The sequence below is a fragment of the Panthera pardus genome, unplaced genomic scaffold, assembly GCF_024362965.1.
Source record: "Panthera pardus isolate Hobbes unplaced genomic scaffold, ASM2436296v1 HiC_scaffold_25, whole genome shotgun sequence".
In the NCBI taxonomy this organism is placed as follows: Eukaryota; Metazoa; Chordata; class Mammalia; order Carnivora; family Felidae; genus Panthera; species Panthera pardus.
In genome coordinates, this window is record NW_026526821.1 from 29,605,241 (window position 1) to 29,614,354 (window position 9,114).

General features: G+C 51.7%; 1 protein-coding gene across 2 annotated transcripts; it reads right to left on the reverse strand.

The window, feature by feature from the left end:
- Positions 1 to 3,975: 3,975 nt before the first annotated feature.
- Positions 3,976 to 9,101, reverse strand: PCED1A (PC-esterase domain containing 1A). 2 transcript variants are annotated; one of them, XM_019462720.2, is made up of 8 exons: positions 8,646 to 9,101; positions 8,209 to 8,353; positions 7,616 to 7,695; positions 7,267 to 7,505; positions 7,014 to 7,164; positions 6,649 to 6,895; positions 4,711 to 4,986; positions 3,976 to 4,364 (listed from the first exon to the last, which is right to left on the reverse strand). In XM_019462720.2, the coding sequence occupies exons 2-8, from the start codon at positions 8,330 to 8,332 to the stop codon at positions 4,117 to 4,119; spliced, it is 1,365 nt and encodes a 454-aa protein (XP_019318265.1). In that variant the 5' UTR covers positions 8,333 to 8,353; positions 8,646 to 9,101; the 3' UTR covers positions 3,976 to 4,116. The 2 variants fall into 2 exon arrangements, with proteins under 2 accessions (XP_019318265.1, XP_019318266.1); XM_019462721.2 differs by having other exon boundaries at positions 8,209 to 8,460.
- Between the last annotated feature and the right edge of the window lie 13 nt (positions 9,102 to 9,114).

Here is a 9,114-nt window from a genome sequence, read left to right on the forward strand (position 1 = left end):
ACGGAAATGCCAATTAAAACCACATCACCCATGTATTGTGATACGTAATATTAGGAAGACTAATACCAAGTGTTGGCGAATATGTGGAGGAACTATATCCCTCACACACTGCTAGCGTGAATATAAAATGGGACATCCACTATGGGAGAATCTTTGTCAGTTTCTTAACAGTTAAACATACAGGGGCGCCATGGTGGCTCCGTTGGTTAAGCGTCCGATTCTCAATTTTGGCTCACGGTTCTCAAGGTTCCTGAGTTTGAGCCCACGTCAGGCTCTGCGCTGAGCGTGCAGAGCCTACTTGAGATTCTCCCTCTGCCCCTCCACTGCTAGTGCTCGCTCACTCTCACTCTCAAAATAAATTAACAATAAACATTAAGAAAAAAGAACATATTAATAAAAATAAATAAATAAAAGTTAAACATACATCTACTGTATGATTCAGTCATTTCATTCTAGGTATCACAAATGAAAACATGCGTCCATTGGGGACTGTGGGTGGCTCAGTCGGTTGAGCATCTGACTCTTGGTTTCAGCTTAGGTCATGATCTCATGGTTTGTGGGTTCGAGCCCCGCGTGGGGCTCTGAGCTGACAGCACGGAGCCTGTTTGGGATTCTCTCTCCCTCTCTCTCTGCCCCATCCCTGCTTGCACCCTCTCTCTAAAAATAAATAAAGTTAAAATTTTTTTAAAGAAGTGAAAACATATGTCCATACAAAGATTTGTACATAAATGTCCATAGCAGCTTTATTTGCAATAGGCAATAACTAAAAATAACTCAAATGTCCATCAACAGGTGAATGGGTAAACATTGGTACAGCCATAGACTCAGCTGTAAAAAATGAGGTACTGATACACATAACATGAATTTGCATGTTTTTCCTTTTATCCCACTAATTAGGCTGAATGAAAGCCAGATTAAATGGGCACCTAGTTAACTCAGTACGTTAAGTATCCAACTCTTGATTTCGGCTCAGGTCATGATCTCATGGTTCATGAGATTGAGCCCTGCATGGGGCTCCACGCTGACAGTTTGGAGCCCGCTTGGGATTCTCGCTCTCCCTCTCTCTCTGCCCCTTCCCCACTTATGTACACGTGCATGCTCTCTCTCAAAATAAACTTTGAAAAAAGGAAGCCAGATTTTAAAAAAAGAGTGCCTATTTAATGATTCCATTTACGTAAAATTCTGGGAAGTGCAAACTGATCTATAGTAACAGAAAGCAGATCAGTATCAATGGTTCCTTGGTGTTGGAAGGAGGGAGATGTGAGGTTGTGGGGAGAGAAAGAAGGAAGGGCTCATAAAGAGGAAAGATACATTTCATTATCTTGATTGTGCTGATGGCTTCATGAATGCATGTCAAAATTTGTCAAATTATACATTTTAAATATATGCAGTTTTTCGTCTGTCAGTTACATCTCAATAAAGCAAGGTTTTTTGTTTTTGGTTTTTTTTAAGCGTAGGTCCATTTTCATGCAATCAGAGTTTATCTTTTACCAGTGTACATGGTAGGGGTACTTAAACACTGAGACGAACTCAACATGCAAGGAACCGGAAGGCAAGCGATCTGCTTTTGTTGGGAAAATTCCAGTTTGGTTAAAATGTTTTGAAAAAAAAAATTCCACTGATTTTCTCTTCTCGAAACACTTACTTTCCTTGGAAAATAAAGACTGGCATCACAGCTGACGTGCTCATGTATCTTTTACTCCTTTCAGGACTACCTAAGTATGGCAAAGGAAAGGATATTGGAACCATTTTTTAAAAACCAAGATTCCGTGAATGAGAGGGAGCCTGTGTAAGATGGTCTACTAAACGTGAATGGGTTTTGAGACAATGAAGTTTGGGTTCTGCCATGCTTAAGTAGCAAATAGTGTGCCTACGTACTGGAGAAACACAAGATTTTCATCATTTTTACATCTCAAAGGTCAGGAAACAATTTAAATGTATGTAATGACATGTATGTGGCTGTTGTTTTAAGTTTCTTGTTTCCTAGTCACAACTGAATAAAACCTATACCAGAGAAGTATCTTGTACTATATGCTTATGTGATCAACTGAAAATAAAATAGTTTATCTCCATTATACACTTGTGATAGATTTCTAGTCTATGTTAAGTGAAGGAAAGGTTATGACACATAACCGTGGGCAGTGGGAGCTACGTAGTGAGATGGGGTGATTAGAAATGCAGGGGGTAGGGGCGCCTGGGTGGCTCAGTCGGTTAGGCGTCCGACTTCGGCTCAGGTCACGATTTCATGGTCCGTGAGTTCGAGCCCCACGTCGGGCTCTGGGCTGATGGCTCGGAGTCTGGAGCCTGCTGTTCATTCTGTGTCTCCCTCTCTCTCTGCCCCTCCCCCGTTCATGCTCTGTCTCTCTCTCTGTCTCAAAAATAAATAAACGTTAAAAAAAAAAAAATTTAAAGAAATGCAGGGGGTAGAATGACTAGGATATGAAGCACACTGAACAGTCTCAAGGTTGCTAACAGAGAGTTCCAGAATTGGGATGGGATTTGAAGGGAGTGGAAAAGCCTAGGGAAGGATTGACAGGGAAGGTAATAAGGAGTTTTTAGAGGACAAGATGGCAAGCAACAGAGAGGGCCAGGTGAGACTGGGTAACTCATTCTTTTCTTATGTCAGTCAGTCCAGGTGGACAGTTTTCTCCAGCAACACTGAGAAGTTCCAGAATCAGAGGTGCAAAAGTGTCCAGAGGAAAGGGTTTTGTGGAAAGGCAGGAAAGAGTAGGCAAACCAGGTGCAGGTCTGCTCCAAGGATGGGTTTTTATTAACAAAAATAAGTTTTCTGAGAAAAAAATCTAAAATCTTATCTCCCTAACACAAGGGTTTCTTTCATTTTAGTAGGTTCCTTTCCACCTTACATCTATACCAAAGAAAACCAAGTTTATTTGTATCTTTCAATTCTCAACTACCCTGTCAAGGTTGCTCTCAAAAGCGTATTAACTCACATTGTCTGTACCAGTTTCCCCAGCACCAGCGGGCTAACTTAATAGCTTCCTTTCTTTTGCACTTAGTTGATTGTCATCAATGACCAACACTTTTCTAGTCTGCTCTCATCTCCTTTTGTGTGAGATACGATCTCCTTTGCCATGATAAAATTTTAATAACAAGTGTGGAAACTCAATACAAGAAATCTGTGTCTCTCTCTTCCACCCAATTCTCCTTCAAGATGATTTAGCGGGTCTCCATCACCTTCTTCTCCTGTCTTACACCACCTGTCAGCCTACTGTCATGCTCCATCCCCCAACCCCGGGACACCCACCCATGTCACCATATGGCCCACACTCCACCCTTGATACTTAGGAGTCACAAACCTAGGGTCAACACCACTCGTTGAGGCTGAAACCCTGTACTCTTTAACTTACAGAGTTTGGCACAGCCTCTAACCGCCCCCCCACCCCTCACCTTGGAATTCTCCCTCAGCTCCTCCTCTACTGCCACCTTCCCCCAACCAAAGAAGTTGGTCTGTGTTCACTTTGCTCCCATTGTACAATATGTCTATTAAGTAATGGATTTCTAATCAGCCTTCCACTGGAGTCTGGAAGCTTCTCGTTTAACAGTTCAAACCACTTAATGAGTGTCCTCTCTGTGCCAAGAATTGTGCAGATAACTGAGGGACGTGTATGTGCTCAGAAATAAACGAATGCTGAAGGCATTAAGACTGGGAAATATGGGTGAGAACTAGCCACATCCAAAATTCCTAATATTGACAATTGCAATTCAGCCCTTGTTATTTTCCAATCCCAAAGAGCAGCTGACAACAGGAGACCCCTCCAGGATCTTTAAGCACACCTGTGTTCTGGTAAGGGTGGAAATGAGTGTGTGAGATAGCAAGAAGAACACATTCGATGATTTTTAAATAGTATGAGGTGAGAGGTGAAAGGTCCAAGGTTGGAGAGGATCCAGAGGCAGCTCCCCAACCCTTGAGATCATGGTTTGGGAGACCCATTCCCTCACACAGGAAGATGCCACTCTGTTCTTCCACGCCTTTATTTAGTGACAGCAATGGATGAGAACAATGTCAGGCATAACAGACACCCTGACCCAGCACCGGGGGTGGCAAGCAGGCCCTGCAGGGCCATCGGCACATCCAGCCCCAGCCCAAGATCCAGTCTACCCAGGCCATGTCCCCGAATGGGCAGGAGGCTGTCTGTCCAGTTTGTTTGTGTGGATCAGTCTGTCTGAGTGTCTGAGCCGCTGCCTGCAGGGCCCCCCCATCCTCGGCACATGGTAGGGGCTGCTGGGAGCACAGCGTGGCATCCCCCGGTGGACCACTGGGCCCCGGTGCTGACCATGGGGGACAGGGCCAGGGACTGGAGGTGGCAGGGGGCCAGGCACAAAGTTCACTCCAGGGCCACATCCTACAAAAGAACCAGTCATGATCAGAGTGGGCTTGTGGCCAAGGTGAGGCCAGCTCTGCCTTCAGGCAGCTCTGATCCTCCAGGGTGAGCTTCTTGAGGCTTCTGTTTCCCCATCTGCAAAATGGCAATACCACTTCCCCTACCTCCAAACCAGCAAATTGTGACAATCAATGGATTAATTAATGAGTCTACAGACGCTGTTCTAGACCCAGCAGTGACTGAACCCAGTCCTGGGGGCACAAGGAGCTACCCATCTCCTCAGCCCACCTGGGCACAAAAGGCTAGGCTGGGGAAGGTGCGTGGGGAACCTGGGAGAGGTGTGAAGGGAGGCCACGGAGGCACCTACCTAAGTGGGGTGACATCGAGAAGTCTTCTGTTGAATTATAACTGAAGAATTCATGGGCTGGGAAGGGCTGGCCTGGGAAAAAGGGGGTGTCCTGGGGCAGGGGTGGAAACAGGGGAGGCGGCGAGGGCTGAGGAATGGGGTAGGGGAAAGGTATGGGAGGGGGCAGAGGAGAAGGCTGGGGTGGGGGCAAGGCCAGCTGCTCCCCGAAGTCTGGGGGCTGCCCATGGCTCCCCTGGAACGGATGATCCGGCTCTGGCCAGTCCTCAATCCATGGGTCTAGGAATGGGATGGTTGTTTGTTTTAGGCCTGAGAGCCAGTTCGCCCTGAAATCTGGCTGTCCACACTTCTCTTCCCTCCTCTTGGAGAACAGGGCCACCAGGTGAAAGCACCCTCTGCTTCCTACCCAGTCTTCCTCATTCCCTCTCATTTCAGGCCAAGCCCAGAGTACAGTCCTTCTTCCTTACCTTTCTCAAAGTCACGGATCTGCCTTTGCTCTGACTTCCTGCTCCCCTCTAGAGCCTTCTTCCTTTGTATGCCCAGCTCCTGTATCTGTAACTTTTTCCTCTCCCAGCTTCTCCCCACAGACCAATAAATGAGCTTAAGAGGTCTTCCTTCTGGACAACGTGTGCTCTTCCTGTCATTCTCCTGTCCCAGCAGTCCCATGCCTCCCAAATGTCCAAAAGGGGTATTTTGACCATTTTCCATTCCCTCATCAATTGCTTCTGCCTCTTAACCCAACTCCACACCTTCAGCACTTTTCTGACTACAAGCAACCACTTCCTCTTTTCCTGACAGTCGCGTGACACAGCCAATAGACTCTGTCCTCCCTGAAAGTGCCTCTGCTCTCTTTTCCTTTTGTTTCCTCCAGCAGCCCCTCTTCCCTTCTACAGCATGGCCCCCGCTCTGCTCTCTCCTTTCACGGTCCACACTCATGCGCTCAGCCGGGCCCTGCTGACTCCAGATCTACTGCACATTTCCCCAGCACCTCAGAGGTCTGCTTGCACCAGACTCACCAATCACATCCTCCCACCCAACTCTTCCTTTTCACATTTCTATTTCTGGAGTTCCAAACCGGGTTCGGAAGACCTGAGCCACCACAAACTAGCCTTACAACCTTTAGAGCATCCCTCTCTTTGCTGAGAATTAGTTCTTCTCATCTAAAAAACAAGGAAACTGAACCATTATGTAATCAAATTCCTAATTCACCTCCCAAGGGGCTTCAACTCCTGGCTACCAAGTCCTACAAGTTCACCTCTATGACATTCCTGGTCTCTCTCTGCCCTCACACCCTATAGTGCTGCTACAAACAGCCTTCTGATATGACTCGTGCCCCCAACTCAACAAACACAATTCTGTAGGTGCTATGTACACAATCGTCCTAGATGCTGGAGCCAAAAAGGATGAGCTGGCAACACGGCAGGAACCTTGCTCTTTGAGGACATGATCCAGGGGGAACGCAGACATGGAAACAATCAGCCACCATGCCCCCTTTGAAGAGCAGGCAGGAACTGAGAGGCTGGTGACACCAACTGAGGGGCTTCTTTGCTTCTGCCACACCACATGATTATCCTTCCTCCACTTCTGTCTTTCCACCCCCCACCCCCATGCCTAGCTAGAAACACCCCCATTTCTTTCCTATTCACCTGTAGGATAGGGGTCTTTTGACCCGCTACCTTACGTGCTCAAAGGTTATATAAGCTCGTTCACCCACACAGAGATTTCTACATGCTAGACCGTACAGAACCAAAGCTCAGATCAGGATGTTGCTCCTGTGATCTCACTCTCCCCACGGAATGAGGAAGGAGCACTCAGGGGCCACAACAGTCCTTCAAGAGGTCCCTACTCCCCCCCGAGTACCTCTGTCCTGTTCTGTTTCTGAGCCCTGTGCTCTGTGAACCCCCTCTGCATCACTATCCTACCCCCTGTGGTAGGGCTCACCAGAAGGATAGTCACGCTGGGGCAGCTCCACACCCCAGGCGTCGGCCACGTGGGTCAGAAGCAAGTGTGAGAGGTGGCGGTGGGCATGCTGGTCCCAGTGGACACCGTCTCGGTGACGGTGCTGTACCGCATGCCGGAAATGAAAGTGGAGGTCCAGGACATCAAAGCAGTGGTCCCCGGCCAGCGTTGCGCTGTAGAAGTTCCCTTCAACCACATCCCGCCGCAGAGACCCTGCCAGGGGCTGGAGCTGAGTAAGAAAGCGTAGCATCTAAGAGCCACACAATGAAGCAGGGTCGGGGAGGGAAGGCCCTCTATCTACCAGTCGGCTGCCTCCTCCCCCAACCTGAAGGGCCCCGGTCACTTGCCTCTGGCAGAAGGAAACCCCCAGTGACGCGCTCCCCCAAGGGCATTGCCATGTTCCACACCAGCAGGCAGGAGTCTGGCAACACCTGGTCCATGCGCACAAACACCCGCTCCAGGTTCTCTCGGTAGCTCTCCATTGAGCAGCGGCCATACCTGTTGGACGGCACACGCAGGGTGGGCGAGGGCAGAGGGTGGAGAGCCTCTGAGCCACACCTCCACCCCCAACCAGTATTTCCCTCTCCCCGCCGCCCCAACCTGGAGAGATCCCAGAGGCAGGAGTTGATGATCACCAGGTCCGGGGCAGGCCCGTATGTCAGCTCCTCCAGGACGCCCTCGAGGTACTCGGAGTAAACGCGGGTGAGGAAGTAGAAGCGCACAAGGTGGTGGCCAGAACCCGAGCAGAACTGGCGGACCTCCCGGTACTGTGTCCCGTTGTGCAGCTCGCCCAGCTGACCCCCAGCCACCAGTTGGTCCTGTTCAAAGCTCAGCTCCCCCTGCCCGCCCCCCCCAACCCAGCTGGTCAGACCCAGGCCAGGGAGGAAGACCCTGCCAGGCCAGGGTCTGTGCCCACCCACCACTGGCATGACTATCGAGCTTCCCTCACCTTGGCTTTCAGCTGAGCAGCTGTGAGCAGGGAGTCCCTCTGGAGCAAGAGCACTAGGTCCTTGTACACAGACCGCTGGACTGCAGGGAGACAGAGATCCTGAGGCTAAGGCAGGCCTCACCCCACCCTAGCTCCTCCTAAGTCCAGGCCTCATCTTCCCAAGGTTAGGGCTGCCCACCACTACCTCTGTGGAGTGTTAACAGAGATAGGAGAAAAGGTAAGGTTAAAAAAATCCTGTATTACCTCCGCCTTCTGGCCACGCACCACCCTCAACTTAGTACACAGCGACCCAAGATCACCTGGCAGAGATAAGTAGACCCAAGAGACAGACAACACAATCTACTGCTCCCATAAAAGGAGTCCCATGGGGGACTGTCAGGGAAAAGAAATACTGAACAAGGACGGGGTAAAAAATTTGACAGGCTACATCTGTCGGGACACCCGTGGATGGTGTGTGGGAAAATAAAAGAAAACCTACTGGCCTGGAACAGGCTAAGGGTAGAAAGAAATTTGTGATGGAGACAATGGGTCCAGTCATAGGAAACAGACTGAAGGTGCGAGGCTGGGTAGTGTGAACCTAGAAGGGCACTCACTTGAGTCCCCCAAGATGACCACGAACTTGTTGTGTAGCAGCTGCTGGACTTCTGAGGCCTGGAAGTGGACCATGGCGCTTCGCAGCGGGAGGCGTGGCTGCTCGTTGTCCAGACAGAAGACCATGCCGCCGCTGCCAATGACGGGCTGCGGGGAGAGGCCACTAAGCCGCGGCGCGCGTGGGGACTCAGGACAGGTCGGGCCCAGCGCCCGCTAAACGAGAGCTGCGCCGGCCCCTCCAGGGCTGCTCAGGGCTACAGGGGAGAGGTGGCGGCGGCAGAGGGGGACTCATGGTGGCGCGTGCCTCGGTGACACTTGGTACCGGAGTCAGGGGGTCTCTGGCCTGGGCACCGAGGCGCTTCCCGCGCGGCGCCGCCCTGAGCCCCGCCACGTGCCCGCCGCCGCCCCGCGCATGCGCGCGCCCGTTCGTGCCAATTACCGAGTCCCGGGGCTCTGCACCGTTCACCCGCGACCGGGGCAGGCCCGCACACCGCGCGCCTCGCCCACTGAGGGCTCCGGGCCTAGCCTCATGTTCCCGCGCCCCGAGAGGCCGGTCGGTTCTGCACAGCCCGCGCCCGGCAGAACCCGTGCGTCCCGGTTAGCCGTCGGTGCGCAGCCCAGAGCCCAGCGCTCTCCATGCGTGCGTCGCGGCGGCCCCGACGGCGCCTGGAGCTTCGGCGCCCCGGGCGGCGACGTTCACAGCTTCCACTTCCGGTCACCCATGTCCCGCCCTGCGCGACCCCCAGCGCCCGAGGGGACAAGGAGGCGGCGTGGGTAGCCGCGGCGGAGAGCAGGAGCCAGGGCCGGGCCCACCCGGGCGGGCACGAGGCCCGGGTGTGGGCGGGGGCGCGGCGGCGGCCGAGCGCAAGTTGCCCACAGTGGTGATGGCCGTAGCGGCAGCCTCACCA

Bases quoted from the DNA above. Each gene is read 5' to 3' on its own strand.
- PCED1A (XM_019462720.2), bottom strand. From the start codon at position 8,332: ATGGTCTTCTGTCTGGACAACGAGCAGCCACGCCTCCCGCTGCGAAGC. The intron at 7,506-7,615 runs GTGAGGGAAGCT...GGGGGCGGGCAG, and splicing joins CTGCTCAGCTGAAAGCCAAG to GGGGAGCTGAGCTTTGAACA. The intron at 4,987-6,648 runs GTGAGCCCTACC...TCCCATTCCTAG, and splicing joins CCAGCGTGACTATCCTTCTG to ACCCATGGATTGAGGACTGG.